A 16,716-nucleotide genomic window follows, 5' to 3' on the forward strand; every position below is an offset into this window, starting at 1 on the left:
GTGTCCATTGACAGAGGAATGGATGAAGAAGATGTGGCACATATATACAATGAAATATTACTCAGCCATAAAAAGAAACGAAACTGAGTTATTTGTAGTGAGGTGGATGGACCTAGAGACTGTCATAAAGAGTGAAGTAAGTCAGAAAGAGAAAAACAAATACCATATGCTAACACATATATATGGAATCTAAAAAAAAAAAAAGTTTGAAGAACCTAGGGGCAGGACAGGAATAAAGACACAGATATAGAGAATGGACTTGAGGACATGGGGAGGGGGAAGGTTAAGCTGGGACGAAGTGAGAGAGTGGCATGGAAATATATACATTACCAAATGTAAAATAGATAGCTAGTGGGAAGCAGCTGCATAGCACAGGGAGATCAGCTGTGTGCTTTTTGTCTGCCTAGAGGGATAGGATAGGGAGGGTGGGAGGGAGACACAGAGGGAGGAGATATGGATAAAGAAGATATGGTATATATATATATATATATATATATATATATATACACAGTGGAATATTACCCAGCCATTAAAAAAAGGATGAAATAATGTCATTTGCAGCAACGTGGATGGACCTAGAGATTATCATACTAAGTGAAGTAATCCAGACAGAGAAAGACAAATATCATATGATACCACTCATATGTGGAATCTAAAAAAAAAAAAAAAAAAAGACACAAATGAACTTATTTACAAAACAGAAATAGATCCATAGACATAGAAAACAAACTTATGGTTACCAAAGGGGAAAGATGCAGGAGGGATAAATTAGGAGTTTGGAATTAATATATACACACTGTTATATATAAAATAGATAACCAACAGAGACCTACTGTATAGCACAGGGAACTATACTCAATATTTTGTAATAACCTATAAGGGAAAAGAATCTGAAAAATAATACATATATAATATATATATTATATATAATATATAGATATATATAACTGAATCCCTGTGCTATAAACCTGAAACTAATACAACATAGTAAATCTACTATACTTCAGTTTGAGAAAAAGAAGTCATTGTAACCAATCTCAAGCCTTCAACACAGCCAATCTTCCCTAGTAAGTTTAACCTTTTTTTTTCTTCATGAGAATTATTTCATACTCTCCTATCTCCTCCTTTACTCACAGCAGATGACCTTAACTTTACACCAAACCTTTAAACTCACTGTCATCCGCACAAATTCTTCTCTTTAGCTTTCTGTAGCAATGGGAGAGTGTTCGACCAACCCAGCCAAGGCTGGTACTTCTTCTGCTGGAGCAATGACTCCCTCTCTGTTCCGTCTTCTCACCAAGAACCTTACTTACTATCACTTACCCGTCTCTGACCTTAGCCTTTAACCTCTCCCTTTCTACGGCTTCCTTCCTATAAACACTGCCATAACAATATACCATAGACTGGGTGGTTTAAACAACAGACACTTATTTTCTCACAGTTCTGGAGGCTGGCAGCACAAGATCAGGTGACTAGCATGGTCAGGACCCTCTTCCAGGCTTGCAGATGGCCAGATTTCTCATTGTGTGCTCATGAGGCCTTTCTCCATGTGTTCATGTGGAGAGAGAGAGAGCTCTGGTGTCTCTTCCTCTTCTAATAATGGCACTAATTCCATCATGAGGACCCCACCCTCATGACCTTATCTAAATCTAGTCACTTTCCAGAAGACCCACCTCCTAATACCAACACATTGGTGGTTAGGGCTTCGACATAAGAATCTGGTGGGAGACACAAACATTCAGTCCATAGCAAACACTTACATCTTTTTCTTTAGTGGTGGGGAGCTAAAGCCAACTTCCCATCTGAAAGCACCAACTGGTTTTTCCTCATATTGTTAAACCTACTTAGTTAGAAAATACTCTTTCAACAAGCATACAGATTGATTTTATTGTTCTACTCCTCATTACTTTAATCTCTGACACCTCTCACTCCCCCGCTGCCACAGGGCAGACTCTTTTTCATGGAAGGAGCATGCCTCCCGTAGGAACTGGAGCTTTTTAGAGCACGAGGTGGCTGCCAGCCCTGTGGGTCAGCCCATGCTAGTCAGAGCACTCAATACCACTGTGTAATTTTAAGGAAGGTGCAGAATGTTCCTCTACTTGGGAGGGGTTGAGGTCCAGGCACCCCTTGGGGTCCTCCCTGGCCCAGGAGTATTAGTACTGGCCAAGAGGGAATGGCAATGACCAGACTCTTGCCCCCTGAAGCTGCTCCCAGGAAGGTGAGGTGATGTCACCTTCCCCAGCAGCCAGGGGGCAGGTGTGACTTCCCTGGGCAGTCACACTTGTGTTGCTCTCGCTTCTGGAGAAGGGGGCAGCCTTGTGCATTGAATAATGAGAGGGCTTTAGAGAGACCAGGACTTGACTCTTTACCAGCTGTGTGGCTTCGGGCAGGTCTCCTCACCTCTCTGACTCTGAGTTCCCTATTCTGTGGAAAGGGGGAATTTACTCTCTACTTCACATCTGAAAGGAATGGATGAGATAACACTGGTAAGGCTCTTGCCACTGTACAGAATGGGGGGACACAGCAAATGCAAGCTCCCTCCCTCCCTACCTCCAGCCTGGCAGAGAGAGCCAGGGAGCCCACAGAGTCCGCCAATGTGGCCAGCACAGGTGTCTGGGCCAATGAGGGCAGCGTCTCCGCTCACACACTGGCACTATTGTTTCAGCCAGAGAGACTGGACATGAACGTGACTCTTGGGAGCGGGGAAGGGCAGGGCAGAGGCAGAGAAAAGCTGTGAGCAGAGGAATGTCATAGAAAGCTCTGCTCCTTAAACAGGGCCTCGAGGCCTGCCAGTATCCTGAAAATCACTTCCATAGCTCACTTCCATTGGGGCTGTGCCATCAACTCGAAAGCGTTCTTGGTGCACAGGAGCGTTCTTCTTTGTGCTAGAGTCCATCTCCCAGCTTGACAAAGCCTCTTCTGGGGCCTCCGTAGTTCCTTCCTGTGGGGACCCTGAGCCCTCACCTCCACCTCCATTATCTCCCATGAGCCTCACACTCTGTGAAATACCTGGGAAAAAAATCCAACAACCCACTTACATCAGTTTGCTAAAGCTGCTGTAACAAGGTACTATAGACTGAGTGGCTTAAACAACAGAAATTCATTTTCTCACAATTCTGAAGGCTAGAAGTCCAAGGTAAAGGTGTCAGCAGGGCTGCTTTCTTCTGAGACCCCTCTCCTTGGCTTGTAGACGGTGCCTTCTTCCTGTGTCTTCACATTGTCTTCCCTCTGTAACTGTCTGTGTCCAAGTTTCCTCTTCTTATAAGGATACCAGTCATATTGGATTAGGGCCCACACTGATGACCTCATTTTACATGAATTACCTCTTGAAGACCCTATCTCCAAATACAGTCACATTCTGGGACTTCCCTGGTGGTCCAGTGGTTAAGACTCCATGCTTCCACTGCAGGGGGCTCAGGTTTGATCCCTGGTCGGGGAACTAAGATCCCCATTTGCCACGCGGTGAGGCCAAAAAAAAAAAACCAAAACAAAAGCAAACAACAACAAACAACAAAATACAGTCCCGTTCTGAGATGCTGGAAGATAGGACTTCCTCTAATTATTCTCACTTCTCCGAGGAGGAAACTGAGTCACCGAGTGGTGAAGTCAAGTCTCACAGCTAGAAGGTGATGGAGTTAGGATATAAAAGTGGGCAGTCTGGTGCCCAAGCAGGCTCCTATCACTGCACCCCACAGCCTAAAAGTGGGTCAGCTTGTCTTGTCCTTTCTGCACTCAGTCTTAACCAGCTACATTTCCCAGCTGGCCTCACTCACTGCCCGACCACGCCAGGCCCTGCTGGGCTCGGGGAGAGGGGGACAGGCCAGGATTCTCCACGGCTGGCATTTTTATCTACAATCACATTTAAAATTTCCATCCATCTCGAGCATGTCTTACCCAGGGGTGTGCTTTCTCAGACCTCCCTGCGATGAGAGAGAGGACGGGGAGAAGCATATGGGGCTGGCCCAGATCCCATCCCCACAGCCCGGCTTCCACATGGCTGAGCAGGAACTCTGGAGCAGACGCACACAAAGGAGGGCTTTGAGGTGGCTCCAGCCAGGCCCAGGCTGATCCCCTCTCCCCCCTGGTGCGTCACTTGCCCCAATCTGGGCCTCCCTGTGAGCCTGATTTAACGGGAAACTGTGGGCCGTGAGAAGTTCCTTGTGACACACTAATCCCAGCCTGCTGACTGGACCACGCCCCCAGAGGAGGCAACCTCCAGGCCCTGGAGGACACAGGCACCAGGTGTCCCGAGGAGGAGCTGCTGACTTGGCAGGTAAGTCAGTAGCAGGGGCCTGGCTGGGCCAGGAAGCCCAGGACTCAGGTGAGGAGTCAGCGGTGGGGAGACCACATCTCAGGCTGCTCAAAAACTGAAACCAGCTAGCCATTTTTCAGGCTGAGCCAGACCAACCTGATGGCAGACTTAGCAAATAAAAATATAGGACACCCAGTTAAATGTGAATTTCAGATGAACAACAAATACTTTTTTAGTATAAGTATGTCCCAAATTTGTATGGCATATACTTAAACACTTCAAAAAAACTTTTGCTCATCTGAAACTCACATGTAATTGGGCATTCTGCATTTTAACTGGCAACCCTAGATGGCAGGGAACAGCCTCGACACGGAGTGAGGGGTGGGTATTTTTTCTTGTATACAGCTCATAAATCAATATTTTAAAAATCAGAGTTAGTAGATTGGGCATATTTTAAAAAGAGTTGCTGTACTGACTTTAACCCTGCATTTCTAAGATCTAGGATCTTGTCCTGATGAGCTGCCTAACTGGCTGGGGGTGTCTAGCCACTGTCTCTCCTGTCTGAGACCCTTGCTCAGGGAGTTCTGTCAGCCTCTCCCTTTCTGTTCCAGCAAAATCCAAGGGAGAGCACAGTCGTATTTCAGTCTGTCTTGTATATATATATATGCCTGCATATTTGGAAGTCTACCTGCTAGAAAGTTGACTTAGATTTTATTCCTGTTGGTGGATGACAGCCCCCAGAACCTCCCTGCCCTGCTGGGTCTGTGGAGTGGGAGAGGCAGGAAATGGGAGATCCTCAGATATTCCCTGGCATCCCCTAAATCTCTCTGTGCAAGTTGGGGTAATGATCAGTATGATGCTAAGAAAGGGAAGGAAAACTATGTTTTAGAGCAAAACACTGTGCTAGGTGTGTTCTGTAGGTCTGATCCTACAGAAATTATAGGATCTTCATTACAACTCTATTTGGTAGGTGTGGTTATTATCCCCAATTTGCAGATGAGGAAACTGAGGCTCAGAAAGGTTAAATAACCTACCACCCTAGCTCATATGGGTGGTAAATGACAAAGCCTGATTCAAACCTGGTTCTCTCTGACCCTAAAGGATTTTCTGTGACACCAGCTCTCCTAGGGAGTTTGCCTGGAGATGTCTTGGCTCTAGGTGTCAAAGCAAGTCTTGGTCTCAGGCAGACATAGGTTCAGGTCCCACCTCTGCTACTAATCAACAGTGAACAGATGACAGAACTGACCAACGGGAACCTGGTCAGAGGCAGGAGCAGGGTGGTGCCGGGTAGGAGAGGTGAAAATCTGGAAATAGAAGAGTTGTCTCCAAAAATACTCAGTGGGTTGTCATGTGCGCAATGGATGAAATTGGTTCTGGTGGGCAGGCACTGATTCTGTGTTCATTATTTAATTAAATCCTCATAAACTTCCATCTCCCTTTTACAGGGGACAACCAAGATACAGGTTAAATCACAAAGCTTGCAAATGGAAGAGAGAGAATTCGAACCCAGGTCTAACTTTTGCCACAACAGGCTGCCTCTTGATGCTGATGGAAAGTTCACAGCTTGGTCTTAAGTCCCGATTCCTGGCTATTGCAGGCTGTGTGAGCTTGGACAAGTCACTTATTCTCCTGGGCCTGTTTCCTCCTATGTAGAATGGGAATAATAATGCTGGCTCCCAGACAATGGATTTGAAAATAGTGCATCACAAGGCACAGAACACGCACCCAGTTATGGTTATGTAACTAGCCATCACCCCTCTGGAGAGTTAATTCCCTGGAACGGGGCCGTCCACTAGGCTGGGAAGTTTCTGAGGTGTCCCTTTGGGCTGGAAAAGGAGGGCCACAAATGGGAGGATGGATTGCCTTATCCTGCAGTGATCATGTAACTGAGAATGGAGGCCGATCCTAGTTTTTCCCTGGCTGGGCCCACTCATCTTAAGAACTGAGGTTTGAGGTATTTTTGTGTGTGTTCCTTCTCAAAGGGGTGTTTCCCAAAGTGTAGCCCAAGAACCACCTTCTTCGGAGCCAGCGGGGGTGCTGTTTTAAAGTATAGATGCCCAGGCCCCAGTTCAGACCTCCTGAGTCAGAATCACAGGTGCAGGGCCCAGGCATCTGCATTTCTAACAAATGCCCCACGTGATCCTGAGGCACTCAAAAGTTTGAGATCCACTGTTCTGAGACAATAACAGAACAGTTTCTCCATACCACTGCAGCCCGGACGTCCTCTCCTAGGAAGGAGGCTGCCTGGAGAGGCCAGGACAGAAGAAGCGGGGTCCTTCTTTTTCCGAGCACTCCGAGTCTTCCAGAGGCAGCATGTCAGAGGGGGTGAGTACCCCTGTGCCCTGGGGCTCCCCTCCATCCACCTTCCCTCCTTCCCTTTCTTCCTTCCTGTTTCTCTGTCATCTGGTCTGCTCAGGGTTACGGGCATTCACCCCTACAACCTCTCTGTGGTCCCTGACCCCACCCAAAGGGAGGAAGCTCAACGGTGACCTTGGGCAAAAGCACTAGTTTAGGGTCTGAGCAGACCCATTTGACTGGCTTGCTCAGGTTGCTGGGGGTCTCTTCCTGTCTTTTCCTGACTTCTCTCTGCCCAGGTGGGCACATTCCGCATGGTCCCTGAAGAGGAACAGGAGCTCCGTGCCCAACTGGAGCGGCTTACAACCAAAGACCATGGACCTGTCTTTGGCCAGTGCAGCCAGCTGCCCCGCCACACCTTGCAGAAGGTGAGGTGGCCCTGGGGTGTGCAGAGGGACAGGGTAGAGAGACAACAAGGGGGAATGTTGACAGCATCCTCTCTCCTGTAGAAAGGGTCCAGCACCAGCTCTCCAGGTTATTCTGGACCTAAAGGACTGGCTTGTTCTAGGGGCTATTCTGAAGGTCAGGGCCATGGCAGCAGTTGGGGTGACCAGATGTCCAGGCCAGCCTATTCCAAGATTATGGCACCAACAGTGTTCCCTGAAACCAATGCCGAGACCTAGGGCTTCTGGACCAGGGATCATCCTAGACTCAGATGTGAGGAACATTGGTTTGCAATGGCCTTGGAGAACAGGGATCCAACTGCTGTCCCCATTGGATAGGAAACGGCCTGAGTTCTAATACCAGACCGACTTCCAACTTGCTGTGTGACCTTGAGCAAACTTCTTTCCCTCTTTGGGTCTTGCTTTCTGTACCTATGAAAGAAGGTTGTTGGACCAGTTCAGAGTTTATCAGACTGTGCTCTGTGGAGGGTGGCAGAGCTGTCTTGGGGTTGAGCTGGACCCCTCCTGGCTTCCATCTCTGCTCCCTGGGCATCTCAAGGGAAAGGTGCTCTGAGCTCCCCCAGACCTGCCTTTCCCCCTCATGCCATCCAAGGAAAGAGCTGGCCCTGGCATGCTGAGGAGTTCTCCAGGCTCAGCCAAGCGGAGGAATAGGAGGCAGAGGACAGGCTGCCATCTATCTGCCTGGTATCTTTGATTTTGGAAAGATCAGAAATGAGCCTGGGAGGCAGCAGAGTGAAGCGATTAAAAGTCCAACCTGACTAAGAGTTTCAGCTTCACCCTTTTTTATCTGGGTGACCTTGGTCAAGAATACCTTGACCTCTATGAGCCTCAGTCTGCTCACCCTGAGAAATGGGGATAAGATTACAACCTTCCTGTGACGGACTGTGGCAAGGATTTAAAACCATAATGTATCTAAAGGACTCAGCAGTGTGCTAAGTCAGGGCTCCAGTAGGCTGTTGTGATTAGAAACGTTTAGCTCTCTGGCTGTCTCCTCAAACAAACCCAGGATGAAAGTTTGACCTAATTTTCTCCAAATGTAATTGGCAGTCTGAGGTGCTGTCAGTGCAGAAGCTGCCCCTGTGGGCAGAGCAGCGATGGCCCCAGCTGCCACGCCCTCTGCGCCTCAGCCGGTCTGGCACCTGGAGGAGCCTGCCGCACCCGCGCCTACCTGACTTCGTGCCTGCACCCCACCCCTGTTCCAGGCCAAGGACGAGCTGAATGAGAGGGAGGAGACCCGGGAGGAGGCGGTGCGGGAGCTGCAGGAGCTGGTGCAGGGGGAGGCAGCCTCGGGGCAGGAGCTGGCCGTGGCCGTGGCGGAGAGGGTGCAGGGAAAGGACAGCGCCTTCTTCCTGCGCTTCATCCGCGCGCGCAAATTCCACGTGGGCCGAGCCTACGAGCTGCTCAGAGGTGAGGCCTGCTCAGGATGGGTGGCCCTGGGAAGGCTGCGGGGGATGGGGAGTGAGGGGGGAAGGGGGGAAGTTCATGAGGAGGGCGTTGACCCTCACCCAGGCACTGAGACCGACTCCTTCACTTCCCTCCCATTCCCTGTGCTGTGCAAGTCACTCTCTCTGAGCCTCCTTATCCTTACCTGTAAAATGGGTGTGTGAACTAAATAGCCTTCAAGATACCTTTCAGCTCTGACAATGAATGGATGAGTCTGGCAGGACCAGATTCCTAGAGGTCTGGCCCCGCCTCTCCACTCTCCGAGTCTCAATGAGCAGAACTGAGTCACCCAAATTGGGTGCCCAAATTGGGGTAGTTTCCTCTCTCACCCCTGCTCTCCCCTTCCCCATCCGCCCAGCCTAGGTTTTGGCTCTGGAGCACTGCAGGGAAGGTGGGTATGAGCTTGGCTCCCCTCAGGTACCCAAACCTCACGCACAGTAGAATTGAAGATGGTGCCAGCCCTGGGGGTGAGTCCCAAGGACAGAACCATCCTGGCCGAGCCCACGGGATGAAGACCAGTGTCTTAAGGAAATCAAGTCCTTGGTGCTGGTGGAGGGAAGGGGTGCCTGAGCAGGCCCTGTACAGCCTGATGATTCTCCTTACTTCTTCCTTCCTTCCTTCCGCAAATGGTAATTCTCTGCTGTGCTTTGCCAACCGCTGGTTTAGGCCAAAGGATGTGGCAGAGAACAAAGCAGACAAGAACTGCCGGCCCTCGTGGGTCTTATAGTCTAATGGTGGAAATAATAAACCAGACCAAAAAAATAAAAATATACAGAGAAAAATAAAGAAGGTGGATATAAAGGACTGAGGGGTCGAAGTTTTAGGTAAAGAGGCTAGGAAGGCTCCAGTGCAAAGAGAACTCTTAAAGAAAAACTCGAAGGAAATGAGATGCCTGGGGAAAGAGAGGTAGGGCAGAGGGTACAGCAAGGACGAAGGCTAGGTGTTGGGAACGGGCCTGGAGCGCTGGAGGAGCAGCGAGGGGGTCAGTGGCTTTCCCTTGGCAAATGCCTCCCCAGACCTCCTCTGGGCCTGGTCCCTCCGGGGTTTGGTGGAAGAGACAATCGCAGATAGGCGGGGACCTGTTCAGGATGGGTCAGGGTGGGGTTAGTGGGTGGTGGTGGGAGTGCCACTGGAGTCAGAGAGGGCCTCTGTGTCCTGCTGTGGGTTTTATCTGGGGGTCATTTCCCCACCCCACCCCACTCAGCTAACCCTGTGCCCAACTGAGAAACCTGTGCCTCTACCCTTGGGAAAGAGAAAAATACCAAATAGTAATTGTCCTTAGATTTAGGATTACATCTTGTGTTTTTACAGTTTACTCGTGGCGTTCGTACCTGGAATCTCGTTTGATCAGCACAGCAATTTGGTGAGATAGGCCAATATTATCGTCCTATTTTTTGGAGAGGTACTATGGGGCACAGAAAGGTTGAGCATCCTGCTGGGTTACACATAGCATGTAGGTGGAGGAGCCAGGCAGGAGGCCGGGTCTCTGGAGGCCCACCATGTGCCACTCCAGGACGGGCTGGCTGCCTGAGGGGCCTCTTCTGCTCCCCCGCTGCCAGGCTATGTGAACTTCCGGCTGCAGTACCCAGAGCTCTTCGACAGTCTGTCCCTGGAGGCTGTCCGCTGCACTGTGGAGGCTGGCTACCCTGGTGTCCTCTCCAGTCGGGACAAGTATGGCCGAGTGGTCATGCTCTTCAATATTGAGAACTGGGACTCTGAAGAAATCACCTTTGATGAGGTCAGTGGGGATTCGCCTGGCTCCCCCCATCCCCTGGGCTGGGCTCCTTCCTCCAAACCTGGCCTCTATTGGACCCTCACTCCTGGCTCCCCAGGAGGCGAGGTTTGCGGGGGAATGGCCAGTAGGTCATGGCACCAGGCCCTTTCCCTGCAGGAGGAGAAGTCCTAGGATGTGCCGTGGCAGCTGGAAAACCCAGCAGCTTTGCAGGCAGGGCCCACTGGCCAGTACATGGCTGCCCCCTGGTACCCCTGCCAGGTGGGAGTGCCAGCTGTGGGCCACGAGCTGGGATCAGATATATGTGATTTCACTTGTCAAGCCTTTAAGAGAGCTGTCCTAGTGGGGGAACTAGGGTTTATCTTGGGAGAACTTTGGCATGTGCCACCAGACCTTAAAAAAAAAGTTCAAACTCATTTTAGAAAATGCTGCCTAGTAGTTGCAACACCATTTATTTAAAAGTCCATCGTTTTCCCCAGGGGCTTGAGATGCCATCTCTATCATATTCTGCATCTTCGTATGTGTTTGGATCTATTTCTGGACTTTCTATTCTGTGCCATCGGTCTGTCTTTTCATGCTCCAATATCACACTGTTTTAATGATAGAGATGGTATAGAATGTTTAATATCTGTTGGGATTAGTTCTGTCCTTAATGCTCCTCTTTTTCAGGGCTTTTCTAGCTATTCTTGCATGTTTACCTTTCCTTATGAACTTTAGAATTAATTTATTAAGCTCTAGGAGAAATGTCAGGAGATTTTTATTGGCATAACATTAACGTAAGTAACAAACTTGGGGAGAATCAGCATCTTTATGAATGCAACATCCATGGCCAGTGGTACTATCCACAAAAAAGGGATGCCTTCCCTTTTATATTTTTAGCTTCCAGGAGTGTTTTAAAGTTTTCAAACCTTATGCATGTTTCTCAATAAGTCTGTCGTAAGTATTTATTTTACTGTTGCTATAGGTGGGACTTTCTCTGCCATTATATCTCCTACTTGGTTATTTTTTTGTATCTATGAAGATTATTGGTTTTGTATGTTAATTTCATATCCTGACATTTTTACTGAATTCTTCTATTATTTATGTTACTCATATAAATGACTCTCTCAGATTTTCTAAGAATACTATCCTATTATCTGTAAATGGGGGACATTTTTTCTTTTCCTCTTCTAGTTCTTATACCCTTGATTAAAAAAACAAAAAACCAACTTGGATGCACTGGCCACTACTTCCAACACAGAGTTGAATAGTGGTGGGGAAAGTGAACGTGCTTATCTTGTTCCTGATCATATTAGGGATGCCTGTAGTGTTTGCTACTGAATAAGATACTGGCTCTAGGACTGAGGCATACATATGTATGGTAAGGAAGAGACTTACAAATATTTTTTCTTGTTACATAAGTGATATCTACTCATTTTAGAAAATACCAAAAAAATCACAAGTTTAAAATCATCCACAATTCTACCACCCAGAGATTTCTACCACTGACATCCTTCCAGCCTATTTTTTCTAGAAAGCTAGAAACGTATGTGAACGCGTATGCACACAGACATACACATTTATTCTTATAAAAATGGGATTGTAGTCTACAGTAATATACCATGAATGGATATCTTTCTGTATCATTAGTCTTATATACCACCGTTCTAGAATGCTCCATGGCATGAATACACCATAATTTCACCAGTCCCTTATTGCTGGACATTTAGGTTGTTCCACTATTATAGGGGTACAAGGATAAACACCCTGGCATCTAACCGTGGATTTGACACTGAAGATTATTTTCTTGGCATACATTCACAGAGGTGGACTGTCCCAGCTCAAAGCCTGTGACCAATTACCTCTGGGAAGGGGTATACCAGTTAGCTCTCCCGTTAGGACCTTGAGTCTTAACTGTCTTTGTGGGTTGGGTCTTACAGCCCGTTCACGTTGTGCCCAAGATCTTGCAGGCATACTGTTTCATCCTGGAGAAGCTACTGGAGAATGAGGAAACTCAAATTAATGGCTTTTGCATCATTGAGAACTTCAAGGGCTTTACCATGCAGCAGGCTGCTGGACTTCGGGCTTCAGATCTCAGGAAGATGGTGGACATGCTCCAGGTGAGGCCACAGAACCCTGTCCTGCAGGAGCCTCTCGCAGGTGGGAAGGCTGGGAGGCTGGGCCGGGTTTCCCGGTTTAATGATGCTGGCAGGGACCTGAGAAGACAGCCACCTAGTACCCAAAAGAGCAATGACAATCACAGCCCCAGCCACAAACACTTCGTGGTGATCAACAGTTTGCCACGTGTTCACATTCATTAATTCATTATCTCCTTAAAAGCATTCTCTCCCTGCTTCCCTGCTTCGCTTTACAAACCTGGAAACTTAGGCTCAGAGATTTGAGTGACTTCTCAAGGTCACACAGCTATCAAGTGGCAGAGCCGGGACTTGAACCTACACCTTCTGACCTAGAATCCCATTCTCTGTCCACATATGTCATGCTGCCTCCCTCTGGATGTGAATTTATCCTGAGAAAGAGATATCATTAATGCTCCTGACAACTCATTCCTATATACTGATGTGTCAGAAGTCCTTTCTTAGAGCTAATCTAATATTAAATCTGCTTTGTCTTGGAACAGAGAGATGGGAGGTGGGGGTCATGGGAGGGGACGAAGGACAATGAGGCATGACAATAGTGTACCTCTGGTCTATAATAGTTTGCAGTCCGCTCAGCAGGCAAGTGGATTTGAAAAACCTTGGTCACCTAAAAACCAAGCAAGGCTACTATTTCATTTCCTTATTCCACCTAATTACAAGGTTTTGTGCATCCGCAGGTTGAGGGTTGGGTTGCGTGGCCTCTGGGGCATCCGTCCTTCAGTTTGGAGCTGCAGTGAAGCCAGGGCTCCCCAGCTGCTGGCCTGGGGATGGAACCTTCAGTGGGCTATCCTCTGGGGCAACCGAGTGATGACAACTCTGTCCTCTTGTCATGGGGAGAGGCAGTGAGTGGGAACCTCTGAGGTCATGGGGCCATGTGGTGGGGTGCTGTCTGTCCCTGCAGGATTCCTTCCCAGCCCGGTTCAAAGCCATCCACTTCATCCACCAGCCGTGGTACTTCACCACGACCTACAACGTGGTCAAGCCCTTCTTGAAGAGCAAATTGCTCCAGAGGGTGAGTGTGTGGCCACACAGGGAAGGTGCCCAGTGATCGTCTGGTGTGTGAGTGAGTGAATGGGGTTGTAGCAGGAAAGGGTTCAGGAGACAAGAGGGATGAAGGTGGAGGAGGAGAGCACCCCACCTGAGCCCTCCTCAGGCTCTGTACCGAGGTTCCGAACCAACTGGATCCCACGGACAGCACGACAAGGAAGACTTTTGAGAAGGCCATCACCAGGCAGAGATGGCATGTGTGCCTTTGTCCTCCTGTCCGTCTTCTCCCCCCAGCCCTCATCCTAAGGGAACCCCCTTGCACAGCTCTATCTCCTCTGCTTCCCTGCAGGTCTTTGTCCATGGAGAAGACCTCTCCAGCTTCTACCAGGAGTTCAACGAGGACACCCTGCCCTCCGACTTTGGGGGCACACTGCCCAAGTATGATGGCAAAGTCGTTGCTGAACAGCTCTTTGGTCCCCGGGCCCAAGCTGAGAACACAGCCTTCTGAGAAAATCCCCTGCCATCCGACCTGTAGTTAGTGTCCCTGGGCCTCTCCTCAGCTGCCCTGGACCCAGAAGGCTCGGAAAAGGGCTGCCTGGGGTGACTGTGGTTCCTCTGAACCTCCCTAAGCTTGGGTGAGCTCAGGTGTCACCCTCCTCCCAAGCTGGGGGGGCAATAAAAAAGCAGGGGAATTCCCTTGAGCAAGAAGAAGTGAGGGCAGTTATATTCCTACTGCCTCTGAAGCTTTAGGACAGAGACTTGTGTGGGGTTGAGTGTCAAAGACTCTAATCAAGCTTCTCAGTGATTTTCTTTGTAATAGATTTTACTATTTAGGGTCTGTGAAAATAGGCAAGGAGGCTGGTTTAAAAGTCTCTCCCACCCCTAAAAATATAAAAAAGAAGATAAAAGAGGGGGAATATAAGTGAAAATGATCTGGCAAGTACAGTGATCTTGGTGGCTGGTAGGCAGGTGAAACGTTTTCCACGTGTAATTCTAGGGTGGAAGCAGCCTTGAAGTAGCTCCATTTTGGGGTGGTCTGGTCCCCCTCAGTCAGGTGCAGTCTGATGTATGCAGTGACGGTCAGGAGCTTGGACTTCCTTCAAGGGTGGCAGTTGTGTCCCCCTCCTTCTGTCTGTGGGGTCTCTCCACCAAAGCTCTCTCCTCCAGACCCCTTGCCTCAACGGATGGTTTTACTTAGATTTACAGATGGTATCTTCTCTGAGCACTCTCCCAGTCCTCAAGTTATACAGTGAAAGCTCTTCTTTGTCTTCAGCCTCAGACACCTTATAGAAATGAACTTCTACTTTCAAGCTCTGCATATTTAGACAAATATAAATGCTTTCCTTTCTGTGCAGTTGGCTTTCCTCAAGTGTCTGGTGACTTTTGAGTGTGTGCTGGGCATGCTGCTCTGTCTTGGGGAAGGCCTGGCTTCTTCTGGGCATGGGGCTCATAGGCACTGGCAGATTCTTTTCCCAAGATACTACACTGACTTTCCCAGTGGAGGCAGACACTTGTTTCTGTTGTCTGGCTCATGGTGGTGGGTGAGGGTCAACTGGCCTGGCTGCCTCCACTAGGTACCCTGATAATCATCGCAAGACTTCTCTGCTCTTGCCTCCTTCTGGGCATGAAGCACCCTTGGTGCTGTACCCACCTTTTGGGGCAGGACCTTCAGCTGTTTCCTGGGTTGTGGGTTCAATCCAATGCAGTCCGCTTTCACTCCTTTAGGAATTTCTCTGAACCACTGAATTCTCTTTCTTGTTTTCCAGTGTGGCTATGTACATGTACATATATATGTGACTGTACATATATATGCATTTACTTCTTATATCTTTTCTTTCATTTCTAGGGTTTGCAGTGTATGCTCATCACCCAAGTAATTTCCTTCTCTATGACGTTCACAGTCAATAATCTATGTTCATAAATGATATACATATGACTTCAGAGCTGGAGGAGGAATCATAGCAAATTATTGTGGGTGGCTGACCAGTGAGGATTTCTCCCAAACCCTTCTTTAAACCCTTTGAAACTTGAAGCTTTTCCAAAACAAACCTTACATGGAACTCTAGTATTAAGCCTAAAAAGAGAGGAGGTGCTATGATTGAAGGGGGCTCAGCAGCCTCACCCCGAGAGATCTCCTAGAACACCTGGAGATAAGAAGGTATTTCAAGTGTGAGGGCACAAACATGCCGCTGAGGGGGCAAGTGATAAGAGAATGGGGACTTGCGTTTGCCAAGATAGAGGGCATTGGTGAGTCGACAGTACAGGTGTTGGTGGAGTGGGAGCCAGGGATGAGGCTGAGTTTAAAAAATTAAAGGAATGAGCATTTTTTAAACTTTCAAGATACACTTATAATTGTTTTGTAAAAGAGTCGTGTCCCCAATTTGAGGAAAACAGTGGCTGATTCCTCTTGGATGACTTCCATCTTTCCCCTGGCCCCTAATTGCCAGGAGCCCTCCTAGTCCCACCCTCTGATTTGTGGGAGCTCTAATTTACAAATGAGACCAGGATATGGAAAAAACTGCAGGCAGAGGCTCTTGGGGCAGCTTTGTCTTACTCAAATCCAAACGGATGCTGGTGTCCCTCCTAAAGTCAGCAGGGCTAGGGCCTTAGCTTAGGGAGGGTTTGACGTAAAAGCCCAGGGGCTTTCTGAGGAAGAAGCTATAGGGTTGGGACCCAGAGAGTCGGTTCTGACCGTGGGCTGCCACCACCCCCTGCTGGCCGTGCCCTGGTATTGCCCTCTATGCCCAGGGACAGACTAGCCAGGGGCAGGCCGAGCCAGACCTTGCCAGGAAGGTGGTGCTGCCTTTGGGAGCAGGTGCCTGAAGACCACGAATGTTAATGTTAAAATCTGATGTGCTCACAGGCTTCCCTGGTGGCGCAGTGGTTGAGAGTCCGCCTGCCGATGCAGGGGACACGGGTTCGTGCCCCGGTCCGGGAAGATCCCACATGCCGCGGAGTGGCTGGGCCTGTGAGCCATGGCCACTGAGCCTGCGTGTCTGGAGCCTGTGCCCCTCAACGGGAGAGGCCACAGCGGTGAGAGGCCTGCGTACCACAAAAAAAAAAAAAAAAAAAATTCTGATGCGCTCAGTCTCACAAAATCCGAGCTGCCTACATATGCTGGATTCCCACAAGTGGCCACAACGCCTGCATTAATGAGAGAGGAAAAGGGACAGTAAAATACTCTTGAAAGCCAGCAAATATGGGAAGGGGGACAACAAAGCATGACTTTCACGGCAACCACTTGCTGCTCAGAACACCTTCCTTTCTGGAGACGTCTGGGATGAGGCAGGGATTCTGCATGTGAAAGTAATTTGAGCATAGCAAAAGTTGGGAAGTCACAGTGATGCATCATGTGGCCCTTTGGGGAAATACTATCTGTTAGCAAATGGAAGCACTTGTTAAGGTGTG

General features: G+C 48.7%; 1 protein-coding gene across 1 annotated transcript; it reads left to right on the top strand.

Annotated features, from left to right (window-relative positions):
* Positions 1-4,022: 4,022 nt before the first annotated feature.
* Positions 4,023-14,220, top strand: RLBP1 (retinaldehyde binding protein 1). Its single transcript, XM_007120440.2, has 8 exons — positions 4,023-4,273; positions 6,485-6,577; positions 6,847-6,975; positions 8,214-8,418; positions 10,014-10,192; positions 12,127-12,285; positions 13,223-13,333; positions 13,658-14,220. The coding sequence occupies exons 2-8, from the start codon at positions 6,566-6,568 to the stop codon at positions 13,814-13,816; spliced, it is 954 nt and encodes a 317-aa protein (XP_007120502.1). The 5' UTR covers positions 4,023-4,273; positions 6,485-6,565; the 3' UTR covers positions 13,817-14,220.
* Positions 14,221-16,716: the final 2,496 nt, after the last annotated feature.

Source organism: Physeter macrocephalus, chromosome 11, assembly GCF_002837175.3.
Source record: "Physeter macrocephalus isolate SW-GA chromosome 11, ASM283717v5, whole genome shotgun sequence".
NCBI classification, from domain to species: Eukaryota; Metazoa; Chordata; class Mammalia; order Artiodactyla; family Physeteridae; genus Physeter; species Physeter macrocephalus.